At 36.6% G+C, this 14,447-nt stretch overlaps 3 protein-coding genes across 5 annotated transcripts; 2 read left to right on the forward strand and 1 right to left on the reverse strand.

Moving 5' to 3' along the window:
- Positions 1-1,474: 1,474 nt before the first annotated feature.
- cdcp2 (CUB domain containing protein 2) lies at positions 1,475-5,677 on the forward strand. The gene is made up of 6 exons (XM_016523548.1): positions 1,475-1,529; positions 2,315-2,662; positions 3,599-3,940; positions 4,023-4,376; positions 4,860-5,038; positions 5,266-5,677. The coding sequence occupies exons 1-6, from the start codon at positions 1,475-1,477 to the stop codon at positions 5,569-5,571; spliced, it is 1,584 nt and encodes a 527-aa protein (XP_016379034.1). The 3' UTR covers positions 5,572-5,677.
- Positions 5,678-5,689: 12 nt separating this feature from the next.
- Positions 5,690-7,720, reverse strand: tceanc2 (transcription elongation factor A (SII) N-terminal and central domain containing 2). The gene is made up of 3 exons (XM_016523549.1): positions 7,660-7,720; positions 7,046-7,146; positions 5,690-5,982 (listed from the first exon to the last, which is right to left on the reverse strand). The coding sequence occupies exons 1-3, from the start codon at positions 7,718-7,720 to the stop codon at positions 5,770-5,772; spliced, it is 375 nt and encodes a 124-aa protein (XP_016379035.1). The 3' UTR covers positions 5,690-5,769.
- On the forward strand, positions 7,475-13,883 carry cdc7 (cell division cycle 7 homolog (S. cerevisiae)). 3 transcript variants are annotated; one of them, XM_016523564.1, is made up of 12 exons: positions 7,475-7,751; positions 7,926-8,038; positions 8,552-8,638; positions 8,767-8,902; positions 9,040-9,133; positions 9,234-9,376; positions 9,993-10,056; positions 10,382-10,477; positions 10,558-10,763; positions 11,407-11,489; positions 13,168-13,317; positions 13,437-13,879. In XM_016523564.1, the coding sequence occupies exons 2-12, from the start codon at positions 7,963-7,965 to the stop codon at positions 13,769-13,771; spliced, it is 1,470 nt and encodes a 489-aa protein (XP_016379050.1). In that variant the 5' UTR covers positions 7,475-7,751; positions 7,926-7,962; the 3' UTR covers positions 13,772-13,879. The 3 variants fall into 3 exon arrangements, with proteins under 3 accessions (XP_016379050.1, XP_016379049.1, XP_016379051.1); XM_016523563.1 differs by having other exon boundaries at positions 9,993-10,233; positions 13,437-13,875; XM_016523565.1 differs by lacking the exon at positions 10,382-10,477 and having other exon boundaries at positions 13,437-13,883.
- Positions 13,884-14,447: the final 564 nt, after the last annotated feature.

The following is a 14,447-nucleotide window of genomic DNA, read 5'->3' on the forward strand; positions in this document are numbered from 1 at the left end:
AAGAGATCAGAGACCATCCCTTCATACAGAATCTCTCCAGATCCTTCAGATTCACAGCTCCATGTTGGTGCTTCTTCTCTTCAGTTCCCTCCACTCATTTCCTATAGGGTTCAGGTCAGAGGACTGGGACGGCCATGGCAAAAGCTTCATTTTGTGCTCAGTGACCCATTTTTGTGTTGATTTTGATGATTGTTCTGGATTATTGTCCTGATGGAAGATCCGACCACGACCCATTATAAGATTTCTAACAGAGGCAGTCAGGTTTCGATTTTTTTATCTGTTGGTATTTGATAGAATCCATGATGCAAGATGTTCAGAACCTCCTGCAGAAAAACAGACCCACAACATTAAAGATCCTGCAGTATATTTAACTGTGGGAATGGCATGGGTACTTTTTATCCCTATTTGTAAACCCATTTGGTGGGTTTGCTGCAAAAAAGCTCTTTTTTTAGTTTCATCTGACCATAGAAGCCAGTGGCAGTTGAAGTTCCAGTCGTGTCTGACAACTGAATATGCTGGAGTTTGTTTTTGGATGAGCGACGATAATTTTTCTTGAAACCCTCCTGAACAACATGTGGTGATGTAGGGGCTGTTTGATATTTTTTTAGGCTTTCTGACCCCAAGACTTACCTAATCTCTGCAATTCTCCAGCTGTGATCCTTGGAGATTCTTTGGCCACTCAAACTCTCCTCCTCACCGTGCATTAGGACGATATAGACACACATCCTCTTCCAGGCAGATTTGTAACATCTTTAGTTGATTGGAACCTCTTAATTATTGTCCTGATGGTGGAAATGGGGATTTTCAATATTAGTGGAGGGTACCGTATTATGTCTAACATAATATTTTGTACCTATATATATCCAGTGTTTTATATAAATATATATATATATATATATATTTGAAGATTTCTTTTTATGGTAATTTATGTCTTTTTTTTATTTGTATTAATTTGTTCATTTGTTCGTTTATCAGCTTCTTGGTTTGACAAAAATGTTTTTGTATTGTTTGAATAATAATTACAAAAAATCACCCTCCTTTAAAAAAAATTAATGAATTGCACAATTTGCTGAATTGTGGATATATAATAATGTTTGTGTCTAAACTTCACAAGTCTGTCTAAACTTTAAAATATCAGCAGCATTACACTGCTTGTAATACATGTGGTCATCTGTGTGTCTCTTCCTCTTATCAACTTAAAACACACCACTTGTTCCATGTGCACGATACACTCATTAACTTTTCATGCCTTTCTCTCCAAACAGTGTATTGACAAGCCACCTGCGTGCATTTGATAGTCCTCATTAAAGTTTAGTCAGAGAGTCAAAGAGTGGACCACCTATCCAATTGCCCCAGAACGAGAGGCCACAGAATGAAGAGCTTTAATATTACGTCTGCTCTCTGAACCCTGCAGGACAGTATGTGCAGAAGAACTTAAACACTACATACTACAAGAAACATCATGGTTTTAAGGATGACTGTCTTCATTCATGTTTTGTTCATTGCTGGAAAAGTCACCTCCAAGAAAGGTAGGACGGCTTCCTATCTCATGGGTGAAAGTGTACACCTTATGAATGTTGTATCATTGTAAACACCTCAGTTCTTCTGTATGTATGGCAGCTTCCTAAATTTGATGATTCTGTGATAGTTTTTAATGCCTGTGCATTTCTGAGCATTAGCTTAAGCACAAGTATATTCAGTAGGAAAAGCATACTTATAAAGTGTAGATCTTGAATACAATGTAGATTTTATTTGTTGCTTTGGATAAAAATGTATTCAACTGTACACTGTTATAAAAAAATCTACTGTAAATATTTGTGGTAGAAAAAAAGCATCTGTGGTTGCCAGAAATATGGTATCAACATTTTAGATTTTGCAGATTGAACTTAATATATATTCAATATATTGAATTAACTCAAGTAATATTAACCTACTGAAATATTAAAGTCAGTTTTGTACCTTTACAATGATGAATCAAAGCTCATCACAAGTAGCCTCTCCACAACGTGAGGTAGATACGGTATCATGGTAACAAACACGACACTAAAATAATGCAATTAACATTAATTTAACAACATAAGATGCAACATAAAACCCTATACATAATTGATAAGCATAAAACTAAGAAGAAACAAATGTGAAGTGTCAAAGAGGTTATAAGATGACTTGTTCCTTTTCACTTCCAAAACTGTAAATTTAGCAGTATTTCAGAGTAAAATTACACGAAATGTCCAATTAGATCTATTATAGTTTTTCACTATAGACTATAAGGGAAGTTACCATAGAATTTTTTTACAGTATAATATGTTTATAGGTGTTAAATGTGGAGGAATCCTCTCTGCAAGCAGTGGCAATGTGTCAAGCCCTAATTTTCCAAGCCTGTACCCTTATAATACTGAATGCACCTGGTTGATAGTGGTCTCGGAAGGCTCTTCCGTACTGTTAACCTTCCATCACTTCGAGCTGGAATACCATACAGACTGTGCTTATGACTACATCAAGATATACAACGGCATCTCAGAGGATGAAGGCAACCTTCTGGGGAAATTCTGTGGAGATGTGTCTCCTCCTCAGTTCAGCTCATCCTGGAACGTCATGTCCATCATCTTCCATTCAGACCGCCATGTTGCACGCAAGGGTTTCTCGGTTGGCTATAGGAAAGGTGAGGAGTGCGACTGAAGATTCCAGGTGCAATATCAATTAATATGCAGTTGATTACAACAGACAATAATTACCACTTGTCCCTCAGTTTGTAAAAATAAGCAAATATTGTGTTTACTGCAGTCCTTTTACAATTAAAGTCTATGGGGCAAGACATTGCACAGGGATAATACACCTTGTTTCAGTAGTATAGCCACAAAACTTCAACATCATATGTGTTAACATAAGTCTAGTGTGATGAAATTGCTTACTAACCTTGATATATCCAGTCTTTCAACTGTCATGACCAACTAACCCTCATTAAAAAAAGGTTAGTATTCCAGATGTTACTATTTTATAGTGAAATATATTGAAATCGATGGATTTAATTAAATTCATTTGAACATATTACTCAAGATTGCTCAAAACAGTCCAAATTAATGAAATGTATGTCTTTTTCTACATCAAAACAACATAAATATTACTCTACATTCATTTTACTTTTAAAATCTCTTAAAAATTCTACAAATTCTTACAAATTCTAGACTTAAACACTTAATAATTCAAAATAAGTAAATAAAAAAATATATATATTTTTTACATTTTGTGTTTCACAAGTTTGGTTTCCATATAAAAAAAAATATATATTTTTTTTCTTTAGTTTTAGTAATCTTTTCCAGGTAAAAATGACCTGAATGGGTTAAGGATTAAAGTCAGTAAATCCACTGACAGAAATGATGTCTGTAGCACTGTATACAAATATAAGAGCCGCACATTTCTGCTTTTAAAGCCTCCAGAATGCCTTGCCCCATATAATTTTTTTGTTTAAATTCAAGCTTAAGTGCAAACTAAGAAATAAATAAAAAATATTTTTCGAGGTAAATGACAGCATGCTAGATGACAGATTTTTTTTTTATTACAACTAATGTAACTTAATTTGTTCCTTTCTCAAAATCAGATATGTGTGGTGGGGTACTGACCGGTCTATCGGGGGTCATCTCAAGCCCAGGTTATCCACTAGAGTACAACAACAATGCAGATTGCTCCTGGACTGTACACGTGTCCAATCAGAGTGTAGTGAGCCTGGTGTTCCTCGACTTCCAGTTGGAAAACAATGAGGGGTGCAATTTCGACTACGTGGCCCTCTTTGATGGCCCCTCTGTTAAACACCGTCACCTGGGCAATTACTGTGGTAATGAGAGACCTCCCAACACCGTCACCACATCAAACCATCTGCTTGTGGTCTTCAAGTCTGACTTTAATATTGGCGGGAGAGGGTTTAAAGCCTACTACTACTCAGGTGAGACACGTTTTCAAACCAGATATTATCACAATAAAATACAATTTCAAATACTTATTCCTTGATATTCCTGTTTTTAAAGGAGAGTGCCAGCAAATTCTCAAAAATATCAGTGGGAACTTTACTAGCCCTCACTACCCAAACATTTACCCCAACAACATCAACTGTCACTGGACAATCACTTTAGCAGCTGGCTACAGGATTAAGCTATTTTTCCCCTTTCTGGAGCTTGAGGATCGAAACAGCCTGACTGACATGTGCGACTATGACTCTGTGTATGTGTACGATGGGGACAGCGAGACAGACACGCTGTTGGGTCAGTGGTGTGGCAGTGAACAGCCTCCATCTTTGACCTCTAAGGGAAATAAACTACTGGTTGTTCTCAGCACTGACCGGAACTATGCCTTTAAGGGATTCACGGCCTCCTATATAGGAGGTGAGTGCTCACTTATCATAGTTTGAATTCACTCTTCTAACATAAATGACATTAGACCATTAGGCACTATGAGTAGGCACATGGGCGAATTATGTATGTATGCCGTTTCCCACAAAAATGTTGTGACAGCTCTGAAATATGAGTATTTATTTAAAAGAGTATTTAGCAAAAATAAAATGTACAGTGTAGCTTTAAGGCCAATAATGGCATTACATTAAGGACTCTTATAAAAAAGCATTTAAAGTCAATTACTAAACACCAGTGAAAACTAATCAATAGTCTGTGTGAACACCTTTCATAAGACTACATTTCAAAAGTATTTATTATTTAAAACAATCATATTGTTTGGCAAAAGAGAATTGCATTTATTTCTCAAAATATTCCTCAAAAGTATACTAAAAGAATTATGTTCTTCACATAATTATTGTAAACACCACATTGATCTCAACCTGAATGTTATTTTGTTGTCTTTGTGTCTCGCAGTGGTGCCAGTCAATGTAAGCTGCACCCGAACTGAGTTTCAGATTCAGATCTCCAGGGAGGCTTTGCCCCAGCTGGACCGTGAGAACATTTATCTTGGGAATCCATCCTGTTCGGCCCAGCTGACAGAAACATCCTACAAAATTCTAGCCCGTTTTGTCAACTGTGGAACTGCTGGACAGGTATATAGACAAAGAGACACTCATGCAGTGATTTCTTGGGATACCACATTTAAAACACCTCTACTTACCCTACACCTTTTTTCAGCGACAGTCTTAGATTTAGGTCTAATTCATTGGCTGATTTTAGCAAATATCTGATATATCTTACATCAGCTTAAAGACTACATTTAATATGGTTTTGTTCAAATTAAAATTAATGTTGCCCCATATCCTGTGATCTTCTGTAGAAACGTCAAAACATCACCATGCTGGTGAACTCGCTTTATATCGACTACTCTGATGGACCGCAGCAGAATATTCAGGAGTATGAGGTGCAATGTGACGCCCAGAGGAAGATGGCCATGGTCAACATCATCTCAGTTGAGGAGCGTAACCGTCTCAATGAACTGGCCCGTCTGGCCAAGGAATCAAACAACAAGAATGTTGATGAAGAAAGTGAACCTCATGAGACCAGTGACATCATCTTCATCAGCATCTGTGTTCTCGCTGTGATCCTCATGTTAATTGCTATTGTGTGGTTGGTGCTTCTATAGGTGTGCCACACAATGCATATATAAGGACTTGATACATCTCTGTTTTTGTACTGTTTTGGAAAGAACATTCTGACAAATGCAATGTAAATAAAAGTCAAATGTTGTATTTAAGAACAAAACTGAAAGTTAAAAATAGTAAAAAAAATAAATAAATAAAAAAAGTTTTCTTGAGGTCCCATATTTGAATTTTTCAATTCTTCACAGTTTCTTTTTGTGAATGCTTACAAATTTATTAACTGGTAGTTTGCCATCCTTGACCTGCGCTCTCAAGTCAGGCCTATTTTTCAGTGCAAAGACAAGAGCCCTCACAGTCCTTCTGTATGCTCCACTAACAAGTCGAGAGCTTTGGTGAAACACTTCTCTCTCTATGTTCTCCACCAGTCCATGCTCCACCTGGAACATCAGGAAAATATTTATTATCCATGTACAATAAGAATTTTAAGTACAACTGTGTCATGATAATATTTAATATGGGGTTCCTGAAGCATTTCTAAAGGTACATTTAAGACTTTCTTAGGGAATAATTTAAAGCGAACACAATATGTCAATATGTTCTCTAAATGTATATGTCTAGGAAGTGCACAATGAGTTTTATTAGCAACACTCTAAAGTATAAAAATAAAACTCGCTTCAGATCTCGGTTACTTTTTAATTAATTTTACAAAAAGAAATAGCTAAAAAGGGTTAGTTCACCCAAAAATTAAAATTAGCCCACAAATTACTCACCCTCAAGTCATCCTAGGTGTATATGACTTTCTTCTTTCAGACAAATCCAGTCGGAGTTATATTAAAAATTGTCTTTGATCTTTCAAGCTGTTTAATGCCACTCAGCGGATGTTGCATGCATCAGTCCAAAAAAAGTTAAAAAAAAAGCCCCCATCCATTAAAAAAAAAAAAAGTGTCTCACACGGCTCCGGGGGGTGAACAAAGGCCTTCTGTAGCGAATCGATGCGTTTTTGTACGAAAAATATCCATATTCAAATCGTAATAATCACTTTAATGTAGCTTGCGCCAACAGTTGTACACGGAAGCAGCTCTGGGCTGATGACGTATGAGATCAGTGTTGCACATGGGCCGGTGAGTCTCGTGAAAACCAACGTTTGTTAACAGGAGCAAAGGAAGCAAAGTTTCCTTACTTTAGCAAAAGAAAACCAGTCTCCTCTTGGCTTATATCGAAATCCTCCGACATTCTTCTTGGCTAGTGACTTGATTTCAGGATCTTCTGAGTGTTTGCGTAGGTTGTTAACTGTGTGTCCTGCATTAAAAACAATGACAAAGTGATATGAATTGTAAATAGTATTTGTTAGAATGTGACTTTTTTCTTCATTTTAATTTTGTTAGGGGAATGATTTTTGGGGATACCACAACTTAGGTCTATAATTCAGTGGCAGATGTTAGCAATTGACTAATATCTATGTTTCAAATGTCTCAATATCTATGAGACTGAGAAATAAAAAAGAGGGATATAACTTGCATGTTCCTCAATGAAGGTCCTCCAGTGTTTATACACCTCCCCCGCTAGTGACTTGATTTCAGGATCTTCTGAGTGTTTGCGTAGGTTGTTAACTGTGTGTCCTGCATTAAAAACAATGACAAAGTGGTATGAATTGTAAATAGTATTTGTTAGAATGTGACTTTTTTCTTCATTTTAATTTTGTTAGGGGAATGATTTTTGGGGGAAATTAAACTGCATTTTAAATTGTCTTCATCATTTGAACTGTTATTTTGAGAATTGTATTTCAGCATTCGATTTATAATTAAAATTTTATTAGGGAAAAACTTCCATATTAAATTTCAGCCATCATTAAATTCATATCAGCTATAGTTGTATAAAAATGTAACTTTGTTAAAGGTAAACCGCGCATTGTCTGAGTTGGTGAAACTGCATTCTTGAACCAAATGGCATAGCACTGGTCACGTGATCTGCGTCTTGTTTTAGCGCGGGACTTGGAAGTCGTCAGGAAGAGAGACAGTTTAGCAAGGCCGAAGTTTGTGTATATTAAAATATTCGCTCTTCTTTTAGAAATAAACGTGTTTGACAGGGTGACGAATTTAGTGTTTAATATCAGAATAGGCCCTTAAGTTAACTTGTGAACTCTACGCGGTAACCGTTTATGTCAGTGCAGACTGCTGGGACAGTGTTTATCATAAACTCGGTGAAAAAAACAAAACAAAAACAGGTAAGCTATAATATGTTAATTACCGCAGTAACTTACGACCTTAAAAGGTATATTAAGTTTTTTTTTTTACTATTATTGTGTGTGTTTGTTGGCCTTGTTTGGATACAGTTAAACTAGTAATATGCCAGTTAAAACTGTAAATGAGTAATAATACTATTTAATGTCATCCAACAGTTTCCCACATTATAGCTGTTGGTTATTGTGGGATTAAATGGAAGCAGCTCAGACTGTCCAGAGGAGCACTCAACAAAGTGTTGCAAAGGGCAGGGGCCAACACAGAATTCCCAGTGAGTGAGACAATTTTTCAATATGCAGGAACCCCCGTGAGAAAGAAGTGCATATAATCATAATAATCTTTTCCTGTGCCTTAAAGAAATACACATTTTCAAGTGTATTTTTGTTAAGTACTTGATTATAATTGGAACTGTAATGTGTTATTTGAGATTACATTTAATTAAAAATGTATATAAATGCATGACATACAAGTTTCAACAGAAATAACATTAAAGTAGAATTTAGGTTTCCTAAAATGCTTGTCAGTACATTCAGCAGTATGCTTCATCTAATACATTCTCATTTAATTTGTATTAACATGCAGTTAGTTGTCCAAAAACATTACATTCAGTTTGCATTTAAGTATATTCTTTTACAGTGTGTTATTTCACTGAGTACTTTCTTTTAGGCATGCTGAAGGGTACTTCCTTTTCTCAAGGGAATGAATGCTTGTTTTGTGACATTTGTAGATAACTTTATAACTGTTTATAAAAATAATTAAACCTACCTGATTCTCTTTTGTTTAGGGGATGTTGAGACAGACATTGCACACCTGTATGAAGTTCTGCCGCAGCTGTCTCAAATTTTTCGTATCATAGATAAAATTGGAGAAGGTTTGCCATTATATTTCTTGCTGCTTAAATACTGTATGATGGGATTTCTTTGAATGCACTGAAATCACGCTTTTTGTTTTCCTTCTGCTGATTGACAAACCTTTAAGATCCTTTATTGACATTTACAGGTACTTTCAGCTCAGTGTATTTGGCAGAGGCACAGATGACCGATGGGTCGAGAAGGATGTTTGCATTGAAACACCTGATCCCTACCAGTCACCCTGTGCGTATAGCCGCTGAACTCCAGTGCCTGACTGTTGCTGGGTGAGTGGTGAAAATATTTTCATATTTTGACCTATTACCATTTATTTTCATGTATTCTGGCATAGATACCTTGTGAGGAACAGTCTTGGGTTTCAGAGTTACAGTAGAGGATTTGTCAATTATATTTCCCTCCACAGAGGGAAAGAAAATGTGATGGGAGTCACATACTGCTTCAGGAAAGAGCATTACGTGGTCATTGTCATGCCATACATGGAGCATCAAACCTTTGTGGTAAGTGTCCGCAGTATGTGCTTTTACCCCAAATAATGATACATCATGAATTGCTTAACCAGTACCCAAGATTTTACCCAAAAGTCTTAATTCCTTGTAGGATATTGTTGGCTCCTTGAGTTTTGAGGATGTGAGGCATTACATCTTCCACCTGCTCAAAGCCTTGAGACACATTCACAAGTTTGGCATCATCCACCGAGACATCAAACCAACTAATTTCCTGTTCAATCGACAAAAGAGGGAGTATGTATCTGATGTTCATGTCTCTGTGGTTCTAGACTCTCTTCCTGAAACACATGTAATCGCCACAGTTTCTTGCTTATTTAAGATAATGGTAACAATTAATTAACCAGCTAAATGAGTGTTAGATGATAGCAAAGGTAATCGTAATGTAATAGTGGGAGAAATTACCTTTAATATTGATATAACCAGTTTGGTGCTGAATATTGTGCTTTCCTAATAATTTTTTTTGTCACCCTTGTGCTGTTTCAAACCCATTAGACTTTTGTTCGTCTTCAAAACACAGATGATTTTTATTGAAACCTGAGGTTTCTGTTGCTCTTTTCTTTTCCCGACTTGGATTAATCGATCCATATGGAAAAAGTTTACTAAGTCTTTTTGAAGTGTCAAAGTTTTTGATTTATAGACATTTATACACATAATAGTCTATTTATTGCAAATTTTGGGGTGAAGGGGTTGTAATCGAAATGTTACAATAACAACGTTACATGATCAGTTTAGCAGGTCATTCAAATATTGTCTTGGACCAAGGGGGCCTTGGAATAAAAAAGGTTTATAACCACAGGAATAGATCCAAGTAAACTGAGGCATGCTGATTCCCATCTCTCACTTTCCTCAGGTATGCTCTAGTGGATTTTGGACTGGCACAGGGCACTCCTGATACACAAATAGAACTGCTGAAGGTGGTGAAATCAAAATCTCATAAAGGTGGCGGGTCATCTACTAAGATGGTGGAGGAATCACTTGGGAAACAGAAACTTGTGCCTTTACCACCCAACACCAGAAACACTGCTCTCCAGTCCAGCACTAAAGCACCTGCTAAAAGACCATGCCCAGCTTCACGCATTAAACACAGCAAGGTGTCTGCACTGGTTTCTTTGTTAAATAAATTAAGTTTTTAATATGATGATGATTGTCAAATTAGGGGAATACTGTACTTCCAAGTTTACATACTTACGTTTTGTTTTGGGGAAACTTATGTAAAAACTTATGTCCTTCCTCTCAAAGGAACTGTTGGAACTTGATAATGCACCACGGTCTGTATTTGGGGAGAAAAACATAAATGGCACAAACTCTCATAAACCTGGCACTGACAAAGTTGAGGTTAGCATCTATTTTCACACTGGTTGCATCTTCACCTTCTGAATAACTATAAGCTCTTCACCTGTCAAATTGTATTTCAGGGACTGCTTTCAAAACCAAAACGAGAGGAATTAATTCCACGCAAGATTGTTTCTTCAAAACACCGTTCAGTACCAGTGAGAACACCACTGAATCAGAGACAAAAAGCCCCCATTGAGAGTCAAAAACCCAAACCCCCTGCCGTCAGCCCGAGTCTCACCTGCAATTGCTACATGACTGACCGCATCTGCAACATCTGCCTGTCCAGGTACATGCTCTTAATCAAGTCATATAGTTACAGATTTTTATTTTTATAAAGCCTATTTTTAATCTTAATTGATATGCAAATTTCTAAGGCCTAGAAATTATCAAAACTATGCAGGAATATTTGCTGTTCTACACAATCTACTACATAATATTTTATACTTTTTTAGCAAGTAAAAGTCCTTTTAGTATAATTGTAAAAACCTTCAGGACGTGGTACCCTTTTAGCTGGGTACACTTTTTGGTCTTTTAGCTGTGCGATCTTTACTGATTTTTGTTTTTTAAGTAAATGTAGGAATAACTTTTATATTGTCAGTAGTATTTCAAGATGCACACTTATTGGACTGAAGTAATTTAAGTTTACTTGATTATCTAAACATTGTGGATTATCCTTATTTTTTAGAAAAATCATGGCAACATTTTTTTAGGTACACTTATTTGTACATCTCTCATTCATCATTGTCTTGCGTTGCATTATGTTTTGCCCCCCACAATAAAAAATGCGAACATTATTTTTTTTAGATTTTGTCTAGTAGTTCAATAAACTGTGCCATTTAAAAAAAAAATTCTGAATATTATTTCATATGTCAGGCTTTACAGCATTAATTTAATAGTGCAATGAGTGAAGAACGCTTTGCTTTTCCTAGGAAACAGCAGGTGGCTCCGAGGGCTGGTACCCCAGGCTTTAGGGCTCCTGAGGTCCTGACAAAGTGCCCTAACCAGGGAACAGGTAAAGCTACCAAAAGACATTTTTATTTGTTTCATATTGTTATTTGGGGTGTGATTTATCCCCAATGGTGTGTTCCATTCAACTTGTAAATTTTCCAACTTTCTACTTGGAAAAGTACAATGCCACTTGATGTAGACTTCCAACATAAATGTACACGAAAGCAAACGCTATCTTCATGGCTAGTGTAGTCTGATTGACAAACAAACGAGTTTTATGAGTCAATTTCTTTGAACGAATCTTTCAAAAAATCACATACTGAATCTGTCAGAGTGATTACTGAATCAACATCACTGTAACCCAAGTGAATCAGAACTGAATCAAATCAAGTCAAACTCAACTCAAACACAAGTCAAAATTGGACACAAATCAAGAAATCTCTGTTTGATATTCTGTGCACATGTCATCATTTGAGGATTGGACAACATGTTTCATGGTTGTAATTAGGGCTGCACGATTAATCGAATGCAATTGTCATGCGCATTTTGTTAGTAAAGCCGGTTCTGTAATCAGCAGGAAATCATCATCACGTGCTTTCAGATGGAGCAAAATTTACTACACATAGCCGTAGTTCACTGACAAGTTACGCAAAAAAATCGCAGACGATTTTGCGCGAAATCGAAGAAATCGTTCGCGATAATGACAGCTGTTTGCATAGCTTCTCAGTGAACTACGGCTCTGTGAAGATAATGCTGCTCCATCTGAAAGCATGTGAAAATACCACATTTAATAACACATTTTTACTCCAAACTCACTTCATAATGTCAGTCTAAATGCTGCTCCATCTGAAAGCATGTGAAAATACCACATTTAATAACATATTTTTACTCCAAACTCACTTCATAACGTCAGTCGAGTGTTTGAAATAAATCCTTCTGTGAGATGATGTGGCTTCTTACACAGAATAAGGCACGCAACATATTTCATAGTATTTAAGCAGTGATAAAGGCATTGCATTATAAATATACTTTATTTTAATGAAAATTATAATAATAAGAACTCAGATAAACCGTATATTGCCGTAGTCGTGTGTTTATTAGTCAGTTGAATCAATGAAGCAGTTGAATCTTCTGTTTATTCAGCTGCAGCAATAGGCATTTTCTGGGTTTCTTCTGCAAGGCGTATTTGGAGTTTCAGCGTGAGAGTGCCCTCTGGCCTTTGGATGGAGATTTACTGCTGTTTACAGAACCGTGCTTCACTGAAAGATACGCATGACAATCGCAACTTCTGTCGAATCGCGATCTCGATTCCATTTCGATTTATCGTGCAGCCCTAGTTGTAATACAGAGATATTAAGTAGATATCAACTTTGATTTCACGGGTTCACGGGCATTGTTCATTATAAATAGTGTAGTGATGCATTAAGCATCGGTCTTGCAGAAGTAACTTTTCAAACCAAGTAACTTTCTGTTGGTCAAAGCAGCAAATTCACATGACCAACTTGAACAAAAGTAAAATCTGCATGGGGAACACAAAATTCTCACTTGTGTGGTTTACTTTTGAAATGACTAGATTTCGCCTAAAATGTCACCAAGCAACAGTAACTGTGGCTGCACTTTCAGTGTGATGTACATTTCATAATCAGTTCAATTCTGTCTAGCTTATGTTTCAAAGCATATATATATTCTTTTCACAGATAACAATAATAAATTCTGACTAATGAAGCAACATCTCTCTGCAGCTATTGACATGTGGTCAGCAGGTGTCATATTGCTGTCTCTGCTGAGTGGGAGGTATCCATTCTTCAAAGCCAGTGATGATCTGATCGCTCTTACTCAGATCATGACCATCCGAGGATCTAGAGAGACGATTGAGGCTGCTAAGACGTTCGGTAAGTCATTGTCTACAGGCTCAAGAGTACAGATGTCTCTGGATCATGTTGTACATTGATTCTCATCTTATTTCTTGTACCTCAGTTGATTGAATATTATTTTGTATGTCTGATTGCAGGAAAATCTATAGTGTGCAGTCGTGAGCTTCCTCGGTTGGACCTGAAGATCCTCTGTGAGACTCTAAGAGGTTTGCGATCATGGGATGACGGCTTACTTCCTGCTGAGTTTCAAGCCTCACATAACCCAGCAGAAGGAAAACAGGATGCAGGGAGTCCTGTTAAGAAGCATAATAGCTCTCTCAAAAGCAGTGCAGAGCTGCAGGAGATGGGCTGGGATAAAGTGCCTGATGATGTGTATGACCTCCTGGATAAACTCTTAGATTTAAACCCAGCATCGAGGATAACTGCTTCTGTGGCACTGCAGCATCCACTTTTCAAAGATATGACTAATTAGTTTTTGTGCCATCTTCTAATTTTGTATTGTTCTGTAAAGTTACATTTATGCATCAGTTTTCTAACTACATGCTGTACAGCGATGTTTTATTTATTAGTCTTATTTTTTGGGTTTCTTAAGATTCACTTTTGAGAATAAAAAGTTAAAACTTATTGTTTAAAGTTCATCTTAGAGTATTTCTTGAATGTAAGGTTCTGACACATATTTGGATGAAATTAAGTGTATGAACCCTGTTGAAAACCACCAGACTGTTTTGTTTATATATTATAGGAGTTAATATCATTTGTGACAGCTACAGTGTTGCAATTATCTTCTTTTTTGTTGTCTGTACTTACTAGTTTATAAATCAATGTAGTATAAGTTGTTCAGCAGTGGTACTATAGTACAAGCTGTGGCAGAGAACTTCACAAAGCCAACATCCATGAAAGAGCTGCAACTTCTCTAACTAAAAGAAAAGGGCCATCATAAAAACTAGACATTAGGATTACAAAGACGAACTTCCACATCTGCTGTGGCCAGAAAATATGACTTGAATGTTATCAAACCACTGTGGACAGTTTTGGAGAAAATGAGAAAGCGATCTAGAAAGCCTACATCTTTGGAGCTATTGGCAGATGTTCTGACTATTCCAAAGTTGCATGAATCTGTTCTAAGAAGCTTGGGAGCTGTATTGAAG

This window comes from Sinocyclocheilus rhinocerous, unplaced genomic scaffold, assembly GCF_001515625.1.
Source record: "Sinocyclocheilus rhinocerous isolate Xijiao unplaced genomic scaffold, SAMN03320098_v1.1 scaffold930, whole genome shotgun sequence".
Classification (NCBI taxonomy): domain Eukaryota; kingdom Metazoa; phylum Chordata; class Actinopteri; order Cypriniformes; family Cyprinidae; genus Sinocyclocheilus; species Sinocyclocheilus rhinocerous.